Source organism: Nicotiana tomentosiformis, chromosome 2 (assembly GCF_000390325.3).
Source record: "Nicotiana tomentosiformis chromosome 2, ASM39032v3, whole genome shotgun sequence".
NCBI classification, from domain to species: domain Eukaryota; kingdom Viridiplantae; phylum Streptophyta; class Magnoliopsida; order Solanales; family Solanaceae; genus Nicotiana; species Nicotiana tomentosiformis.
The window spans coordinates 184,579,418-184,601,141 of NC_090813.1; the positions used below are offsets into that span (position 1 = coordinate 184,579,418).

General features: G+C 36.5%; 1 protein-coding gene across 1 annotated transcript; it reads right to left on the bottom strand.

Moving 5' to 3' along the window:
• Window positions 1–1,186: 1,186 nt before the first annotated feature.
• LOC104088010 (nuclear matrix constituent protein 1a-like) lies at window positions 1,187–20,913 on the bottom strand. Its single transcript, XM_070196374.1, has 9 exons — window positions 20,813–20,913; window positions 18,132–18,204; window positions 17,792–18,039; window positions 17,389–17,595; window positions 17,180–17,272; window positions 17,005–17,106; window positions 16,553–16,915; window positions 15,500–15,589; window positions 1,187–1,416 (listed from the first exon to the last, which is right to left on the bottom strand). Exons 2-9 carry the CDS (start codon window positions 18,196–18,198, stop codon window positions 1,291–1,293), a joined length of 1,296 nt encoding a protein of 431 aa, XP_070052475.1. The 5' UTR covers window positions 18,199–18,204; window positions 20,813–20,913; the 3' UTR covers window positions 1,187–1,290.
• Between the last annotated feature and the right edge of the window lie 811 nt (window positions 20,914–21,724).

Here is a 21,724-nt window from a genome sequence, read left to right on the forward strand (position 1 = left end):
GAATCTTGTCATATTACAAGCATACAAAAATAACCTTTTTACTAAGATTCTTGTCTAGCATTTCCACTGGATCCAAGAACAACCTAAGTGTTCATAGTTTTATCAATCATTCATCATTTTCAGAGAGAATATCCATAGATCTCACCCCTTTTCGGGTGATTCACACGTTTCTATTTACTTAAATGCCATTTATTGCCACTTGTTACTATTTAATGCCATATTCTATCTTTTTGGATCATTGAACACTGTTATTATTGCTCACATTCATTGCCATCCGGACAAATATACATATTATCTGTCATAAAACCAATAGCTTTGTCTATAGGATATTATAATTAACTAAGATTGACTCGTCTTTATTTAAATCTAATTGGTAGAACCAAAATCTATATTTTTGGTCAAATATTATTATGTGGAGATTGATTAAGAATAAACTTCCCTTTGATGACACCATAGTTAGATTTGGATAGCATATAGAGTCCAGTTGTTGTTACGGTAAGATACCACAAGCTAAAACTATGCTTCGAAGCCAAAGCCGAAGTCGAAGCCGAGCGACGACGGCGACGGCGACGGAAAGAAGCTTGCCTTCTTATTAACTCTTTATGATCTAGAAGAAGTGTAATTGTATATATACTCATCAAAACTCTTTTCCTGTTCGAATATGGGACAATGTTCCTTTATAAAGAAAGAAATTCTATTTTTTTAATTTTTTCCCTCCATTTCCCATTCACTCTATTTAAGCCATTATAAACTTAAACCCAAAAACTGTTATCCTCAAGTGTGACTCAATGTTGATAATACAAATAATACAAGGAAAAGCAAAGACGCCATCGCAATTGCTATCAATCATCAATGAAATTAATAAAATCATTTTACAAGGTAACATTTCTATTAATCATTGCTTTAGAGAAGGGAATCAAGTGGCAGATGTGCTCGTAAATGTCACGCCCCAAACTCGGGGAGCGCGACCGGCGCTCAATCGAGAGAACCCGGCCGAGCAAGCCTGTTAGATTTTCTTCTACCCAAACTCATCCATGAATAAAGAGAAAATGTACTCCATTAATCAAACACTGAAAATATTTTATTAACAACTTCCTTTTCATTCCCATTAGCAGCTTCATTCATAATTTCCAAAATATTACGAGTTTATAGAATTAATTAAAAATATGATTTCCAAATACCAACATTTCTAGTTCAAATCCCCAACATTAACCACAACCCACAACCTGTCTACGGAACCTCTAAGTACAACAGAAGAGTAATATGAAAATGCCAGCAACAAGGCCCCGGCTATATCTCAAAATACAGTACATGAGAATCAAAAGATACATGACCCCGAAATGAAGTGGGGCTCACCAAATTAGCTGAAAAGAGTGTACTGCTATCACTGATCAATACCGCCTGCTGTAGAACCACCTGCATCCATTAAAGATGCAACGCCCCCGGCAAAAGGGACGTTAGTACTGTCGAATAGCACTAGTATGTATAGCTAAACGTCCTCTTCCAAAATAGAATACCCATATAAGAAAAGGCAACTCATAAATACACCAAGTCACCATCCACAATATCCAAATGTTCAGTTAAAAATATAATAATTTTCAAAATATAAACTTCATATATAATTTTTTGTTGGGAGATCGTTAGCACCGATATACCACCGTCTTTGTTAGCACGAAGTCTGATCACGCCCGATCGGCTAGGCCATCTCCCCACGAACAATGTGGTTTGACATGTGATGCGAAAGAAAGTTGTTACCAAGAGTAGTACCACCATATGCGCAATATGACGTCTGATCTCCACCCGATCAACTAGGCCGCCTTCCCATATATGCCGTGTGGGTTGACATTTCCAATCCACAAAGGTTCCAGTTTCATCCCAATTAAGGGGAATAATATCACAATTTCCCAAAGGTTCCAATTTCATCCCAAATAAGAGGAATAATCCCAATCCACCCCTACACCGACACGTGTAGTTTTAGGTGTGGGCCTTATGACCCACCCTTCCTCGATTTTGTTAATGATGCTCCCAAAAATATTTTTGATTTGATTTGCACACAGAGGTAACATAAATACAATTGTACTCACATCAACATCTTTCACATTGTATAAGTTCTCATTAGTATTTCCTGTCATTCACAACGACAATATTTTCTTGGCTCATTTGGCCATTCACAAGATTCTTTATTCCTGGCACAATGGCCGTATTTCATATTCCACACTTTTACCTCTTTCAATATCAAAGATCACCATCAAATATCAACATATAGAAGATTTCAAAAATCATATACTTCAAATCCATTTGAAATGAGAACTTCAAACACAAATGGTTTCCTCCCAAAGAATGAGGCATACCAACCAATAATAGAAACACACATGAAAAATCAAAAACAATCAATACACCATTTATTCTTGCAATACTCTTCCCCAAAAATGACAATGTACAATTTCAATACATGAGTATATAGAACTCGAATCACACTGGATATATTTATAAAGCAATCATTAGTTAAAGTAGCCACTAATGGGCATGAATTGAGACAAAAGCTCTTAGGCAAATTCTATTTTCCAAATCACTTTTAAAACAGTTGAGTCGAGGCTCATTTCACATTCTTTATCGCATTCTCTCAAATCATTTGCACTACTATCCACAATCATAACTTAAATTCTTGGCACGTTGGCCACACACTATATCCCTAATTCAATTATTTTGTTTTCGACCACCTTTATAGGTTATCAATAGTAAGGCATTTCCAATCAAGACTTTAGCTACACATATGAGCAATTAAGAGTCTTAAGAATATTGAGATTTCCTCACACGATTTGGCATACTAGCTTTCATTTGAAACACGATTCAAAGCCATAACATTTTAATACGTAACCCATACTTTGAAACTCACGGGAACATTATTGAATTCGATTCTAAGAGAGAAAGTTTAGCCAACATACCTTGATGGATCTCTTTAGCGATATTAAAACCACCAACTACTCTTACAACTTCAATCTAAATCAACATAATTCAATTGGACCAATATTAGTAAATATTTCCAGGTTTTTGGTCATTTTGGTATTTTATCAAACACCTAGAGTGCATAGCATTCAACTACTTCTAGTAATGGTGTTTGTTCCTCCAACAATACCTCCTTACCACCAACAAGAGATACTACAATATCCTTTGTCCACTAACTACCTTCTTAGCACCATTATAATCATCAATGAACTCACATCTACTAAAGTTTGCTAATTAACTCATTACTAAATCACTACCACACCCAATAATCTAGTTTAAGTATTTATGGCTTCCAATCACTATCTCATAAGTGCTAGTACTTATTCCTTTCTCATTTATTCACTAACAATCCATGCATGTAGGTTTAAGGGTGAAAGATTACCACTTGTAGACCAAATCTTGAAAGTCAACTTTTGGGGTGTTACTTGAGATTTTGAAGAAATTCTATGGAATCCAATACAAAACCTTGTTGTAACTAGTGATTGAGAAGTGAAATCATCCTAAAAACACACTCAAGAAATGACTTAGTCACTCTCTCTACCCGTCCTTGGGGTTATTTAATGGGCTCCTACGTGCGCGGTCGCGCACCTGGGCAAGTGGCTGCGCACCTGAGGCAGAAACTCTCAAATATGCGCGGCCGCGCATATGACACAGGTCCAGTAAAATGGCCATAACTTTCTCTATACATATCCAAATGATGAGCGGTTTGATGCGTTGGAAACTAGACGCAAAGGGCTTTAATGTTATAGGTAGATAACCACCTAAGTCATTATATGGGTGGATTTATATTAATTTGAAGTAGGGTGTTGTGCCAATTGAAACATCCTTTCCACCTAATGTGTCCAACTTGTTCCACACAAGTTCTTGCCATTCCCAAAACTCCTTAGTATGTTCCAACACACCTTAAACATACATTATCAATTCAACATGATGTGGCTCTATCCCATAGGTCTCCTTTAATACTCAAATACGTTATTCCCAAATACCATTGGCACATTTTAAAATCTTAAATCATTAGAAAAGTTTTTACAGAGCCTTATAGTAAAGTTGGATGCTAATGGGAATGGCATGTTTATTTTTTATCCTGGAGACCTTCCTAAAGAAAATTTTCGGATGTTTTAGGCTGGATACATGGCAGTTACCTACTATCAGACATAGAGTTGTGAAGAACTCTTCCCATGAGCCTATTGGAAGTTTTAACGACCCGACCGGTTATTTTGAGCATTTGTATTTCTCTCGGTAGTTTGAGGGCATGAGTATCTTTGTATTATATATTATGACTTGTATGAATCATCAGTTTTGGTTTTGAGGTTATTCAGAATCGATTTGATAGAATGAATTTCATTGTTGAAGCTTTAACTTGGAAGAGTTGACTAAGTTTGACTTTTATGAATTTGACCCCGGAATGGACTTTTGATGGTTCCGTTAGGTTCGGATGGTGATTTTGAACTCGGGAGTACGCCTGGATTTGCATTTGAATATTTCTAGAAGGATTCGACACTAATTGACGAAAGTAAAAAATTTAAAGGTTTGGAAAGTTTACAAGTTTGACCGGGAGTTGACTTTGATGGTATCGGATTCGCATTGTGGTTCCGGGAATTAGAAAAACTTTTTTATGTCATTTAGGACTTGTATGCAAAATTTGAGTTCATTCCGAGTTGATTTCATACGTTTCAGCATGAGTTTTGGAAGTTGTATGCGTATGAGCGGATGGTGGCTCGCATTTGCGATATCACAGAAGCGAATATTTTGTCCGCAGGTGCGAGGGTTGAGTTCTTAGCTGGGTAGCAGATGTACTGTCGCAGAATTCACGCCACAGAACCGGCTAATTTGTTCGCAAAAGCGAAGATGCCTGGATAGAAACTATATATCGAGGGCTTGGCTATTTTATTCACATTTTGAGTTGGGGGAGCTCGGATTGGAGCTATTTTGGAGGCAAACTTCATCAAAAGGATTGGGGTAAGTGTTCTATATTTGGTTTTGATTATATTTTGTGAATCTATCTTCGTTTTTGGTAATTGGATTATGAATTTTAAAGAGATAGTTGGGGGGGTTTTGTCTAAAGTTTCATAAAGTGAATTTTTGAGTTTTGAACATCGATTTGGAGTCGGATTTGAGTGAAACTACTATGGTTAGACTTGTAATTGAATGGGTTGTCGGATTTTATAAGTTTTGTCTGGTTCCGAGGTATGAGCCTGGGTTTGACCTTTTGGTTGACTTTGTGCTTTTGAGTAAAGACTTGACCCTTATCATTTGGAATTATTTCCTTAGGCTTTATTTGATGTATTTGAGTTATTTTTGGCTAGTTTCGAGCCGTTCGGAGGTCGGTACGCGCAGGATGGCATTTTTGGAGCATCGTTTGGCTTACTTGGTATTGGATTTGGCTTGTTCGAGGTAAGTAACACTTCTAAACTTGGTGCTGAGGGTATGAAACCCCGAATTTCATGTTATGTGATTGATGTTGAGGTGGCATGCATGCTAGGTGACGGGCGTGTGGGCGTGCACCATAGTAATTGTGATGTAGTCGATTCCATGGAACTGTGTAACTATCTTATCTGAACATTTTTGTTGTACTCTATGTGTTAGAGCATTTGAGTTGTGATTTATACTAAAAATCATGCTTAGGCTATATGCTGGTATTATTGGGATCTACAGTGGTCGTTCTTTGCTGTTGAGTTATTTACTTAAGTGTAGTAACGTGCTTAGTTACATTCATCATTACATATCATATCTCAGTCTCTATTATTGTATATTGTCACATCTTGTATCATTAATTTGGGCTGCTTAGCATGAGTGTTGTGAGCCTGAGAGACTGGAGAGATTGATGATAGAGTGAGGTCAAGGGTTTGTTATGAGTGATATTTATGGGATCGGGCTGCACGCGACATCATGCTTTATTGATTCATGCCAGGATTTGGCTCATTACAGCGCTTGGGATGGATCGGCCCCTCCGGAGTCTGCACAACCATAGTGTGCGCAATTGCTAGCAATTATTTACATTTGGGGTGGATCTGCCCTGGATTTATTATGTTTGGGCTGGATCTGCCATGTTCAGGACAAAGTGACTGAGTGTGCTGAGTATCGAGGATGGTGAGTGAGAGTACTAGACAGAGAGATTGAGTACCCTGAGAGTGTGGGTACATGAGTTCATCACTGAGATGCATTATATTTGACATGCGTACTTGAGATACATGCATAGAGATGCATTACCCCATACTACCCGGTTTTGGTGACATTCATGATATCACCTGCATATTGACATGTAGGCATAGAGATGTACTTTTCTCATGCTATCTGAAAAAAATGAAACCTCTTATTTATTGTTGAAAGGTTTTTGGGAAAAATACAGTTTTCACACTTACTCATATATTTTTGGGGTTTTCGGTGAAAGAATTGGGATTTACTGTTATACTTGAAAAGCATGCCTATTTTCCATAACTGTGAACGAGTAGAGTTATTTCTTGTACCATATTTATTATATTGTTATGAACTGTTGCTGGTTATTGTAGTTGGACTCTGACCCTTGTCCCAGCTCGTCACTACTTTCAACCTAAGGTTAGGTTTGTTACTTATTGAGTACATGGGGTCGTTTATACTACCAGTCCTTTGGAAATTCTTTGTATAAAAGCAGTTGTATTATCTTTTCTTCTCTTAATAATTCTCATTAAATTGGATAGTCAGTTATTGGCTTACCTAGCGGGTTGGGTTAGGTGCCATCACGACTAGTTAGATTTTGGGTCGTGACAAGTTGGTATCAGAGCTCTAGGTTTATAGGTTCTACAAGTCATGTGCAAGTGCTTAGTAGAGTCTTGCGGATCGGTATGATGACGTCCATACCTATCTTCGAGAGGCTACATGGCATTGAGGATAAATCTCCCATCTTTCTTTCTTTATCGTGCGACATTGATTCTGATTGAAGCGTAACTATTTGAATTCCTTCCACACATTCATATGCACATGTGAGTGCTCGGTATCAGCTGTACTTGATGGCTTGTGAATCCATGAATGAGGTGCGAGATGTAATTTTTATGTGCTGATGATGGACCGGGTTTTGACTGTAGCTTGAGCACGGGAATTTCGATTGTGTGAGCACGTGCTTTTGGACTTATAAGTCTGGTAGTGTCCCTATTAGTCGAATTGATGGCTCGAGTAGTGGCTGGATGGCTATACGATAAGTATGATGTGATTGCGGGATGTGTTCAAACAGATTGAATGTGACGAGAAGAGTTGCTTGAGATGTAAAAACGACTATTGGGTGCTTGAATTCTGTCTTGATGTGATGTAGAGTCTCGAGTTATGAGTGTATTGAAGGATCTTTTCATGTTGTGTAATTGTGGAACGAAGTAGATTTTCATGTCTTGTTGATGGGTTCAGACTTCGGAAGATTAAGTGATGGTGTAGTAGTTGTGGCTGTGAAAGGGTATAGAGAAATGTCAGTTTGAGGCTAAGTAGGTGTGTTATAACTTGCGGGGTAATCTACGGATGTGTGATCCTTATGAGGTTGTATGGAGGCTTTCTTTTCTACCAATGGGTTATAGTTGTGAGATTTGAGTTTGGATCGGTTTTAATAGTTGACCTGACCGTCACGAGGATGAATGCGAGATTTGCAGATGATTTGAGGTATTAGATGGTTTGTGTTACATAAGCTTATGAAAGATTGAGTTGAATTTTGGTGCGGGATTATGACAGTAATAAAGTAGCTTTCTTTCTTCCATTCCACTCCTGCTCCAATTCCAATTGCATAAATAGAGCAATGGGCATTGTGAGTTATCGAGTATTTTGAACTATGGCTTCGAGCCAAATGGGGGAGTCTACTATCGACGATTTAATTACATAGTTATGTGTTGTGTTGGTTTCGGTTTGAGGTATACTATGAATCAGTTATGGCTTGCAGAGGCTGGTTTTGAGGATGACTTAAGCAAAGAAATTTCTAGATACGGGTTATATTACACTTTATAGGTATATGGAAATCATGGAATGATTTGAGTTGTTATTCGTGACGGATGTAGTGCGCATGGTGTAGAAATTTGCTCGATTGCGCTAAGGCGGGGTTACTTCTTTGGGGTGTGGTCATCCTAATTGAGCATAGGTCGTGTGGCCCGTTAGGCGATGCAGTTGAGATTTGAGCAGAGTGGATGACTCTCGAGGAGGTTCTAAATTTAATTTTCATATGTTGCATTTGAGGATTTTCTGGACCTATATATAGGTAATATCTGACATTTGCGTTGGTTGGTGCCGGGACTCGCGATATCTCTATAACATTATGGATTCTACATTTTAGTATCAGGAAGTTGAAGGAAACAGTTTTGGATTCACAGAATGTCTCTTCAGAGTGAGCTTCTCGGTTGTAGTACTTTTGGAGTGCTTAAGAGGGAATGCAGTGGCTTATGGGCCTTAGGGCGGTGTGGTCATATGCTAGAATCTTTTGTGGTGAGTTGTGGGTAAGTATCGTGGTGGTTTGGCAAGGAGAAGTGTCAACGTGAGGGTAATTCAGAAGGAGCTCGGAGAAATATGGCAACTAGATAGTAGGTTGGATCAATATGGTAATGGTATGCTCGGTTCTTTTAGTTCTCATAATGTGGTGAGTCTCCACAGGTGTTTTGTAGCAGTACTCTTGGGTTGGCAACTCGCGTGGCTAAGTTGAGTTAGAGAGATTCAGTTCCGATGGCTTGATTGTGTGCAAATGGATTTCAAAGTGCTCTTTAGGATTTCTACCACGGTTCGAGGTGTATATTTCCTACGGGCGTGAGGACCATGTTACGTATTGTGATTTTCTCCTCGATGAGATCAAATGGAAGGTTCCTGGCTAATCGATTATGTAGTTTACTTGTAACTCGGAGTTGATTATGAGATTCTCGTACTTTTCCTATGATGACATGATGGATGTGGTGTGTTGTGTGTGATTGAGATTTGCATGTGCAAGATCTTGAGTCAGTTTTGAAGGGAAGATCATATATTCTTAGATAGTATGAACGGTTTTCGATGTTTAGATGAATGCTATAACTACTTGGTATTACCTGAAAAGGGTGCGCATATTAGAAGGCGCACTGAGTTTTGACTTACGGACGCTTCATTGGTATTGTGGTACTCGCCTGGTTGATCGACTGTTGATATTCAGATTTTGCTATGTGGTATAGAAGAGTTATCGAAATTTCTCATGGGATGATCGTGTATGAGAGATGTGTTAAACATTCGGGCGGTGGAGTTGGGATCAGATATGGTGATTCGTGTGTTCTATGGATTTGGAGACCAAGAGTTCTCAGGAGCAGATTGTTTAGTGGCTGTGGACTATGAAAATGTGGCCAAAGTTAGCCAGAGGATGGTATGTGTTATGGTTAGGTCATTGTGGACTTTCAGTGGGTTATTTATCTATTTTTGGATGACCAGAGTTGATTTTGGGCCCATTGGTAGGCCCAATGAGGACGTGTAATTTACACCGGATCGGATTGGTTGACTCCGTACTGCTATTGTTGAGGGAGGTGCCATCCTGTCAGAGTCGAGCTTATTTCAATTCTGATATGTTCTATGAGCTTATTTGGTTATATGCACACTTGGTGCGGTTCTATTTGGGCCTTATAGCGGAATTTGAGCGAGAGGGGTATTAGGGTGTTGAATGATTGATTGCGCATTGATTATGTTCTTTTCGGAGTATAGTGTTGAGTTATTTGCTTCTCAGTGGTTATGGTCATACACTTTTGGTGACTTAAGGTATTTCATGTGGATCAGCGTTTGGATGGGGTTGCGCATTTCATCGAAGTTATGTTGGGATATGATTATTTGTGTTAGATTTGAGTGTTTTGGTTCTACGGTGTGTTATGGGTTCTTAGCGTTGTATTGTGGTGGTACTTGTTGAGCTTGCAGGACGATTCTCTCATTGGACTCATTTTCTATGTTTGAGTACACTTGAATTGTTGCGTATTTGTGCACAGATTGAACGGTTTGTGGCTTAAGGTTGTATTGGTGTGGCATGTCAGTAGGGCGGTTGTATTTGATAAGATGAGGTCGTCGGACCTAGAGTGGGTGCTATTGGATCTGATTGCGGTATATTTGGAAGGATAATATTAGAAGTCGGCTTAGAAATTGGCTATAGTTCTGGTCGAATGAGGGAAAGTTCCATGACTTGTTAATATGATAAGTGGTTATGCGTTTCTGCGTGTTTCTTTCATCATCAGCAGTGTACAAAGGTCTTAAAATGGGGTTTTGTTCGATATGAGGTTTGTTACCGGTATTGGGTTATTTTGAGTAGCTACAGTGATCGAAAGTTATTGCTATGAGTATTTGAGATATGTGGTATATTATGTGATTGTGTCTTGGGTTATGGTTATGGCTTGGTGCAACTTGTTCAGACTTATATAGTGTGTAGATGCGAGATTCAGGTCTTATAGGAAATTTCGGATGTTGTAAATTAGATTTTAAAGTTTACGGCCTAAAGTCGAAGTGATGATCTTCAGTTATGTTGTGTTGTCGGGCCTATATAGAATAAGATGATGTGGGATCACTCCTGGGTATGTGCATGGTAAGGTTACACGGAGATTTGATGGCTTTGGAACGACTCTCGGCATGTTCGAGGACAAACATATGTTTAAGTGGGGGAGGATGTAACGACCCGACCGGCTGTTTTGAGCATTTGTACTTCGCTCGGTAGTTTGAGGACATGAGTAGCTACATATGATGTATTATGACTTGTGTGAATCGTCGGTTTTGATTTTCAGGTTATTCGGAATCAATTTGGAAGAATGAATTTCATTGTTGAAGCTTTAGGTTAGAAGAGTCGACCAAGTTTGACTTTTGTGAATTTGACCCCGGAACGGAGTTTTGATGAATCCGTTAGGTCTAGATGGTGATTTTGAACTCAGGCGTATGCCCGGATTTACATTTAAATATTTCTAGAAGGTTTAGAAAGTTCACAAGTTTGACCAGGAGTTGACTTTGATGGTATCAGATTCTGATTGTGGTTTTGGGAATTGGAATAGCTTCGTTATGTCATTTGGGACTTGTGTACAAAATTTGAGTTCATTCCATGTTGATTTGATACGTTTTAACGCGAGTTTTAGAAGTTGAAAGTTTATTAATTTTGATTTGAGGTGCGATTCTTCGTTTCGATGTTGTTATGCGTGATTTGAGTCCTCGAGTGGGTTCGCGTTATGTAATTGGACTAGATGGTATATTCGGACGGGGTCCTGAATGGCTTGGAAGAGTTTCGGACGAGATTCAGATCGTTTGGATCAATTTTGGCTAAGGCTGCTGGTGGCAGGATTTAGTGTGATCGCACCTGTGGCTGATTTTGCGTAGGTGCGATGGTCGCAGAAGCGACAAATGAGTCACAGAAGTGACAAAGAAGTCGTATAAGCAAGGTGAGAGCTAGGTGAGGAAGATCGCAGAAGTGGAGATTTGGGCGCAGGTGCGGATGCGCAGTTGCGATGGGCTGGAGCGCAGGAGCAAGTCTTGCGCAAGAGCTGATGGTGGCTCGCATCTGCGATGTCGCAGAAGCGGATATTTTGTCCGTAGGTGCGAGGGTTGAGTTTTTAGCTAGTTTCGCATAAGCGGATGTACTGTCGCAAAAGCGACACCGCAAAAGCGGCTAATTTGTTCGCAAAAGCGAAGATGCCTGGGCAGAAGCTATATCTCTAGGGCTTGGCTATTTTATTCACATTTTGAGTTGGAGGAGTTCGGATTTGAGCGATTTAGGAGGCAAATTTCATCATAAGGATTAGGGTAAGTGTTCTATACTCGGTTTTGATTATATTTCGTGAATCTATCTTCATTTTTGATAATTGGATCTGCCCTAGATTTATTATGTTTGGGATGGATTTGCCCTGTTCAGTTCGGAGTGACTGAGTGTGCTGAGTATCGAGCATGGTTAGTGAGAATACGAGACAGATATATTGAGTACCCTGAGAGTGTGAGTACATGAGTTCATCACTGAGATGCATTATATTTGGCATGCGTACTTGAGATACATACATAGAGATGCATTACCTCACGCTACCCGATTTTGGTGACATTCATGATATCACCTGCATATTGACATGTAGGCATAGAGATGTACTTTCCTCATGCTATCTGGAAAAAATAAAACTTCTTATTTATTGTTGAAAGGTTTTTGGGAAAAATACTATTTTTAAACTTACTCATATTTTTGAGATTTTCGGTGAAAGAATTGGGATTTAGTGTTATACTTGAAAAGCATGCCTATTTTCCGTAACTGTGAACGAGCTGAGTTATTTCTTGTACCATCTTTATTATATTGTTATGAACTGTTGCTGGTTATTGGAGTTGGACTCTGACCCTTGTCCCAGCTCATCACTACTTTCAACCTAAGTTTAGGTTTGTTACTTATTGAGTACATGAGGTCGGTTGTACTCATACTACACTTCTGCACCTTACGTGCAGATGTTGCTGCGTACAGCGGAAGCTGGATTTGAAGATGTACCTGCGTTCCAGTTATGACTATCACTTGTCCTTGGTAGCATTAGATTCGAATTCTATTCATTTATATTTCAAACAGATAAAGTACTTATTTCAATTCAGTTTTGTAAAAATCTAAATCTTAGTAGCTCATGATTTGTACTACTAGTCCTTAAGAAATTCATTGTATAAAAGCAGTTGTATTATCTTTTCCTCTCTTAATAAATCTCATTAAATTGGATAGTTGGTTATTGGCTTACATAGCGGGTTGGGTTAGGTGCCATCACGACTAATTGAATTTTGGATCGTGAGAGAAGTTGATATGCAACAACTATATATATATGTATAGTTTGTAAGTTGTAGAAAAAGAGTACATTGTAAAGAGCTTAACTGTTTTTTTTTGGTCATTCAAATGGGCATGTCCATTCTCCCTAAACGGAGTATTGTGCAAAAGCACAAAGTCAACTTTTTTGCTATTATTTTCTCTTATTATATATACTAGATGGTGGGTCCCGTGCTATGCAACCCGACATTGATAGGAATTCTTAGAAATACAATTTAGTAGAGCAAACGACTTTTAAAGTTGGGCAGAGCAAATTAGAAAACATAGCACTGACTTGAAGGTTAGTGAAATACAAACGAACCTGTTAAATTTTAATTTTTAAACATTAGATTCATGTAGATAAAAAGATCATATATTAAGGGAGTAGCCACTTTAATAAATTTAAATACAACTCACATCTACAATTTACAGAGTTTTCAAACCTGCACAAATGACATGTGAAATTTCAAATCTTTCATCATTGAACAAACATATGCTATCCAAGATTTCCATATATACATGCATATAGAGCTCCTCATTGGTTCAAAATAGATGCAAAAGTAAAGCATGGATACCTCCGAGGACATCAGAACAAGAAATCTCAAGTATATTTGGTGAAACGAAATGATGTAAAATTTTACTTACTTTGAAAGAATTCATGGCAGCTGGAAGCAGGAGTTATATATGTATAACAATGTGACTATTCCCATCTTAATCCGATATCTAGGAGTGTAAAAGTTTGAACTCCATCAGTAACGTTTCTAGAATGAATCCTCACTCAAAAAATAAGGTAAATCACTAGTGAAGCAGTATATACCAATGTTTTAAAAGGCGTTTTCGGGGCGAGGTGCACCAAAAACGCCCCGGGGCGATGGTGTGGGGCGAAAATCTCAAGAGGTGTACGCCCAGCAATTCGGGGTGTATGCCCGGGCATTCGGGGCGCGTTTTTTTAGTGAGCCGTAAGCCCCAGAGATTTTTTTAAATTAAAATAAAATTTGTTGAATAAGTCCTTCATATAATACCCAAATTCTCAAAATTCAGCTTGGTAATTACTCAAAAGTTTTAAAAAGGAACTGAAATGTATTAAATTTTAAAGTCAAGACCTTTTTTATTGATTGAAGCCCCAATTCATGGTCTTTCCCATTTTTTTATCTTGTCTGCTAGTGAGCTAATATCTCCCAAAAGCAACGAATATTAATTTTTTTTTTACAAATACAAAGAGAACTTCATTCTCCTTCATAGCAGCAAGTTCAAAATTCAATTTGCAAGTTAGTCATCCTTTTTGTTCCTCCATGTTACTTGAGCTTCTAAGTAGCGTATAATAGATTGTTTTGACTAGTTTTTTGTGGGGATGAAGCACATCTATATATATATATATATTTCAAATATTTATAATTTTCTTCATTTTTATGCAATTTTACATGTTTATAAATATTTATTGTAATTATATTATTTTATAAAATATTAAAAATTAAATACCTATGGGGCTTACGCCCCGAAGCTCGGGGCTTACGTTTCGCTGAAACATATGTAAAACGCCTCGCCTCACGCTCACGCCTTTTAAAACACTGATATATACATTGCATATTGCCAACTAAGCTAGTAACTTGTCTCTAAGTTGTCTTTCTCCTATCACTATTCCAAAGCATATCTAAAGAAAATCAAAATTCATCCGACGCCTAAAGTAATTACACGCACTCACATGATTTTATTTTTGAGGTGATATTTTTGCCTTTTCAATGTACTTATAAAATTAATTTCAAATTATAAAGATTATTCCACTTCATTAGATTGAACCCTTGACGCATGGACCCGTGAATTACCCATTTACCAACATAGATGATAATCTTCAAAGTCAGACCTCTTATTTCCCCTTTACTCAGATGATTTTCTCATTTATAGGACCACTCGACACCAACACCTAGCTACTGTAGCAAAACTGTAAAGATGCCACAAGAAAAATAATTCAACTACTTCCAGTTCAAAAATAGTTTTCCCAAAGTTTAAAATGAACATCCTAGTTTGATGGGGAAGATGCAATACTGATGGCCAAGAGTCAAAGTTGGGCGTGAATTAAATAGGTCTCATAACAATTTAGCCATGAGAGACTGCATAATAAAAAGAACATGTGGATTTAACAACTATAGTTCTACCTTACAAATTTGAATGGCAGTTTTTCCAGACAAATACCTCAACACTACAATCCAAAAGATACAATTAATTATCTGAGAATCCATAATTCTTTAGCATATTCAGCCATTTTGGTTTGGTTATACATGTTTTCACCTTTTCCATTAGTTTTCTTTCTCTTCTTACATCACTAAATTACTATTTTTCCTATAAAACAAGAACAATAGTGCACAATAAAAAAATCAAGAATTATGGTATGCTTGATATGTCTTTCACTACAAGAAAGCATGGAATTTGCAACAAATTTGTTTGTTGCCATATATTGAATATTGTCGCGAAAAGTACAACTTTTGCCAACAACAGGAAAGTTGTTGCATGCCATTGCAATAAATGCTGATGGGAAAGGTTTTTGCAACAACGCCTTATTGTCTTAACGCAACAAAGAATGTTGTTGCCATTAATTATATTTTGGTCAACAACTAATTTATTTGTGAGACCTGAAGGCTAAGTTCATGATATGAATGGTGGTGGCGGCGACGACAAGATACTAGATGGAAATATAATGCAAACATGATAGTGAACAATATCAACCAAGGAATTTACTTTTACAAGAGTTAGACGAAGTTTTCTTACCATTATGTCATCCATAAGTCTTGAACAACTTGACTCATCTGAACCATTTAAATTAGAAATAATATTGAGAATTCCAGCAGAAACTCCATTCTGTTAAACATAGTAAAACTACATAACTTAATTTGTAGTACAAATCTGTGGGGAGGAATGATACATGAACAAGAAAGAAACAGAGATTGTGTGACAAAAGAAATTTATGTATTCGGTTGTTTTAATATCTTCTTTTCCGTAATCAAAGTATTTTATTTTCTTAGTCTTTTTGTTTAATTCTGCATTTACTGCTGGTGAACCTCAACCTTTACAGAGCTGGGAACCTCTTGGTGCTATGTGCTCTTTATTCTCCCACTCACAGAGCGTGTAGAATCATTCGCCAGAATAATCTTGTTAAGAAATACAGTACCTTTCTGATTTCTTGAGTCCCCTTTACAGAGAATTTGCCTAGAATCTCCTACAGCATTTTCCAATTTAGCCAACCGAATAGACTTCTCAATATCTTCACTTTCATTGGTTGAAGATGGACATAAATTAAGAAGATTGTGAATCTAAAACTCACAAACTTATAACCTTAATTGACTTGTGATAATAATCATTGAATTTTTTTGTGATAAAAGTGAAACTGGTCCACCTGAAAATAATAAAAATATAAAAAGGCAAAAAGCAAAAGCTAGCATCATGGCACACGCATGAAATTTTTTGGCAGCTTGTTGTTTATCCCGTACTCACCAAAACTGACCTCTTTCTTTTTTCCCCTTTACTGAGTTATTCATCATGTAGGCAATACCTCTCATAATCTATTGCTTTATACCACTCGTTTGAAAAACTATTCTATGTAAAAGTAGCAATGCAAATAATAGTGCTAACTTTTGGCACAAGTGCCAGCTTGCAATCATATCCTCATCACATTTTTGCTGATTTCAAGGTCTAATACTGAGTTTTTACACATGGATTTTATATCTGTGTGACGACTTTAACACATAAAGTGATGCTATCACTTTAACTGTTATTTAGTTTGAGCGAAATATTCTTAGGATCAAAAGCAAGTAATTGAAATACCTCATTACTTAGCAAATGGGATGCTAGTGCCATCATGCTCTGTTTCAATAGTTTTTGGTCACGCACCATGGCTTCTCGACTTTTCCGCTCCTCCTCAAGCTGAATCTTTACTTCCTTTAGCTGGCATTCTACACTCTCTCTTTTACGACGTTCTTCTTCCACCTCTTTTTGTTGTGCTTGCAGTTTCTCTTGAATTCCATTCATGGATTTCCTACTTGTTAACTTAACTACTGATCCTTGACCACGGCAATAACTTGATGTTTCTCCAACAAATTTCACAAATGCAGCATTAACAACCAAGTCCAAATCAGTATCCTCTTCAATTTCTTGAATTTGTTCAGCAACATATTCTTTCACCTTATCCTACAAATTTTTTTATACCGGCTCTAACTTTCAATATTTATTTCTATGGACTCACATTCTAGGAATAAGGATAAGAGTTTCGCACGTACATTTAATTCCGCAGAGGCATCATTAATCCAATGTCCGTTCTTCATGTGAGTCAATTCCCAAAATTTCTGCAAGTTTGGCTCTTTTCCGGTGCTTGTATTTCTCTACTAAAACCAATCAAATTATGTTATTAAATAAAAAATAACTAAAATTCATCAAAATAAAGACATATGTTACCTGTTCAAAAGATACCGCCTGGAAGGATTTTCTGCCGCAAATATGATTCATTTCTTGTTTTCCCTTATTGGTTTTGTTAAGCTCACTCATTCTCTATATTAAATTGAATTCGTAAATATATTTCTTGATGAACTATAAGAAGTAGAACAAGAAAATAAATAATTTGCAAAGTTAAATCAATTTAATTTTGGCATATCCTAATTAATTACCTTAAAAGTATCAGAATCGAAATATTCAACCAGGAATCTCCATTCAGCTTCATTAACATCGGGTGGCATGTTCTGCAAGCATTCTTCCTTTGTAGCATATTTCTTGAAATGATCATTGAGCCTACTACGACGATATCTATATAAATTATTAGCTGTTTTAAGGATAGTATCCCGATTGTGTTGTGTGTCTGGAAGTTGGAAGGTATCCTGAATTCAAAAAAAAAAAACTAAAGTGAGCTTACTTAAAATAGAATTTCGATTTTCTGCCAATGAACCAAGGGATGTTCGGAGTCATCTTTTCTAAAGTTGGTTTATCAGTATACTTTATTTGTATACTTATATTGAGAATTTTCTTATGTGTGCTGGACCAGCAAGAAAATTCTAAGGGAACATAGTGAATTACCAGCATATGGGCACAAATCCTATCTTTTGCAATATCAGGAACTTCCTTCCAATTCTTGACATCATGCCTAGCATTATGCATAACTTTAACAGAGAGCTCGGTAACGAAATCATTAGCTCCAGGACCTACTGCTACAGTTCGATCTGGTGGAATAATCACCTTCAACTTTTCATTGTCACTATCTTTGTGTTTCTTTTGGATTGAAAGCCCTGTAGTCTTCCCTCTTCCTTTTCTCTTTTTACCTTTATCTATATATGAAAATACTTAGATGTATAGTAAACATAACATATATAAGCTAGAGATTTTATAGGGCTCGATTTTAACAAATGAATTTACTTACCTGACGATGGATTTGAGATTACATCAGCAGTTCCATCATTATTAGAAACATGCACATCTGTCATCATGATAGGCTGTAACACATATTAAAAGGAATTATATTATTGGAGACTAACTTTATTCGAATTCCCTAAAGCAACATCTTCATTAGTATCTTCTCCTTTTCTTATCATCCATCTTTTTTCACCACATTTAGGGCATTGCTCAAGATTCGCATATTCCTTTCTATATAAAATGCAATTATTAATACATGCATCTATCTTCACATAATCTAGTCCCAAACCTTTAACTATCTTTTGAACTTCATAGATAGAATTCGGGAGTACATTTCCTTTGGGTAAAACATCACTCAATAATTTCAATAAAGAGTCAAATGAGGTATTACTCCAGCCATGTAGACACTTCATTTGAAAAAGATGCATTACAAAAGAGAGTTTGGAGAATCTTTCACAATCAGGATATAGCTTTTGCTCTGCATCTTTTAATAACCTATAGAAAATTTTAGCTTCTGTATTAGGCTCTTCGCAACTAAACTCATTGTTCTCATCAAACTCATGACTATTAGTGGGAATACTATGATACAAGTCATGTAACATTTCAAAAGTGGAAGCATCATCATTTCCTATATCTGAATTTATACTAGCATTTGTTCCATCATCCGAAGATGAATCCAGCTCACCATGATAAATCCACCTATCATATGTTGAATCAATTCCTCGCCTAAGTAAATCTGTCTTCACTTCTTCTCGTGTTTTCCAAAGAACATTATTACACTTAATACATGGACATTGGATTCTTACACCAACATTAGGATTAGAAAATGCAAAGTTTAAAAAATATTCCACAACATTCAAGTATTGAGGTAACGTCCTATTCTTGATGAATATCCAGCTCTTATCCATCATCTAATTACCTACAATAAAATAAAAAAGTAAAACTATATGATTAACCTTCTTTCTATTTTTTATTGTCTATTGTATCAGAAACAAATGATTGAGAAATGCTTAGAAACATAAGGCTTTGAATCTGGGGAGAGTAAGATGTACGCAGTCTTACCCCTACACTGGAAGGATAGAGAGGTTGTTTCCGATAGACCCTCGAGCTAAAGAAAAGATGAAAAGAAGTAATAGCAACAAGTAGAACCCCTCTAATGAATTAGCTTACCAGATTCAACACCACTAACTATTGCAAGATTGTCCAATTTGCAGTCAAAATCTTTCAGTACAATGTCAAACTGAACTTAACCAGAAACAAACTAATAACAAGATATGTTTAATTTAGAAACATTAAGATGCATGCATAAACTTCATATAGCAAAAAGATCAAAATTTTAACCAAAGGAAAAGATTTAGAAAAATATATCAAAAACCACAAAGCATTAATTTGGATACACACTAAGTTGAAACAGAGAATAAAAAGTCCAAAAAAGTCAAGAACCAAAACCAAGAATTAATTAAGAAACCAGAGATCATGAATACAATGACTTGCTTGATTATTTGCATACTTATTAGAGAAAAGAGATCAAATGTGCGGAAATAGGTTTTTTAACAGCACATGTCGGTACAGTCTTAACTGCGATAAGCCCTCTATGAGGTCTGAACTTTGCGTCAGTTGGATTATGTTACTTTGCATCAGTTGGATTATGTTCACTTCAAATAATCAAGAGATGCAACTACTTAGGCTTTCAAAATATATTCTTGGCTTAAAACAAGAACTATTTCTTCTCCTCAGCAGACAGGGAAATGAACCAGAAAATACTACTGCCCCACCAGACTATTAGGTCCCATCATAATAAAATGTTGTAAGTGCTCTCTCAACTAAGGCCTCTCTTTTCCTAATCTTTTAATAATAATCACCACTTTTTAACATTCTTATTTCTTAGCAAGAAAGTTTCTTGCTTACACCTGACTACTTTTCACATTAAGTACCAGTCCTACAGAATCTCAACTAAGAGTTTATAGCTATATGTCACTCTTACAAACACCTCCTTTCACTTTTAGAAAACCTTTTTATCTGCAGGTGTATTGTTAGACTATCACGCCAATATGTTACAATTCCCTATATCCAATATGCCAAACATGTTAAGACTTTCAAAACATATTCTAGGGGTGTCACAATGTCAAAACTCCCACATCTTTAAGCCATATAATTATGATTATTATGAGAGCACATCAACACAAATAGTGTTATGTAGTAATAATACACTTTCTCTGAATACCTTCGGCGCTTATGCATATATATTCAAACTCATCGATTGTCATCAACAAGATGTAATTTACATGGAACATCATTATAAGCCAATTGCTGGATACAATGCTTTTCACTTGGCTTGCTTTCTCCCAACAAACCTAAAAGAGAAACTTTTCACTAAAGAACTAACCTTATACTTAGCAGGAAGAAAAAGGAACTGCTGCTTCAGTTTATCTAGTGTGGAATATTTAGATGCTTCTTCAATCTTAATAGGATTTCTCAAACAATCCCAACAAAAAATATTTTTTATGCAAAGTTTCTTTCTTATAAGGAATTAAAGGAGAAAAGTTATATATAGTATTCTGGAATATCACAATTTAAGATTCCCACCATACCCAACTAAGTACTTCAACAATAAAGGCAATCAAAACGGTATTTTCATAATTCGGTGAAGCAATAATCGGGTAAAGTAATTGAAGATAGAGTTCTTACCGGTTCTTCTCCAATCAGCAGCAATACGATGCAACAAGGAGGACGCAACAGAGAAGGAGCTCGTTCAAGAATAGCTGATAATAAAAACCCTAGGCAGAATGGTTATTAGAGAGTGCACTAAAATTTTGGGAAAAGTTATTAAAGAGCGAAAGTTTGCCGCGTTTCATTTTGGCGGAAAATTAGAATGTTTTAGGCCACAACCCACACACCTTATTGGCATAATAATATGTATACCAACAAATAGAGTTTATTGTTGCCAATTCTGTTTATATTTTAAATTTATTATGTTAAAAATTCTATTTTTTGTAACACCAAAAATTAGTTGTTGCCATTTATTAAACTTCAGCACCAATACCATAGTTGTTGCCAGAACTTAGTGGCCATTTTTAAAAATTTAAAGTTTATTATTTAAACCATAGAATACGACAACATTAACACGTTTGCCAACAATAAAATTTTGTTGCCAAAAAGTCTATGCTACAGCAACAAATTTATCGGGTTGTTCCCATTTATCCATTTTAGCCAATAATATTTCAGTTGTTGCTAAAACGTTGTTGCAAATTCCATACTTTCTTGTAGTATTTGTAAAGTAGTGAGCAACTTGAGTGAAAACTAAGAAAAGCCTTGCCAAACTATAGAATTGCACGACACCAAATCGGTGTCATTCAACAAAGTAATTAAAAATATAACAAGAAAATGCCACAAAATCAAGTTGTCTGACACTATAGTAAAATTTTGCCATTAGTTGCATAAGTAGTTCTGAATCATGCAATAAATTGATGTTAGATATTTTCATTCTTTACTCACATATCACATAGCAGTCCACTATTCCATCCATCTACAGCTCAACTTTTGTGGCTAACTTGACATCACTAGATAAAGCACTTCAGTAACTCTTCACATTAACTTCTT

Bases quoted from the DNA above. Each gene is read 5' to 3' on its own strand.
- LOC104088010 (XM_070196374.1), bottom strand. From the start codon at position 18,198: ATGATGACAGATGTGCATGTTTCTAATAATGATGGAACTGCTGATGTA. The intron at 17,273-17,388 runs GTAATTAATTAG...AATTTAATATAG, and splicing joins TCGATTCTGATACTTTTAAG to AGAATGAGTGAGCTTAACAA. The intron at 1,417-15,499 runs GTAAGAAAACTT...TAATGGATGCAG, and splicing joins GACTTATGGATGACATAATG to GTGGTTCTACAGCAGGCGGT.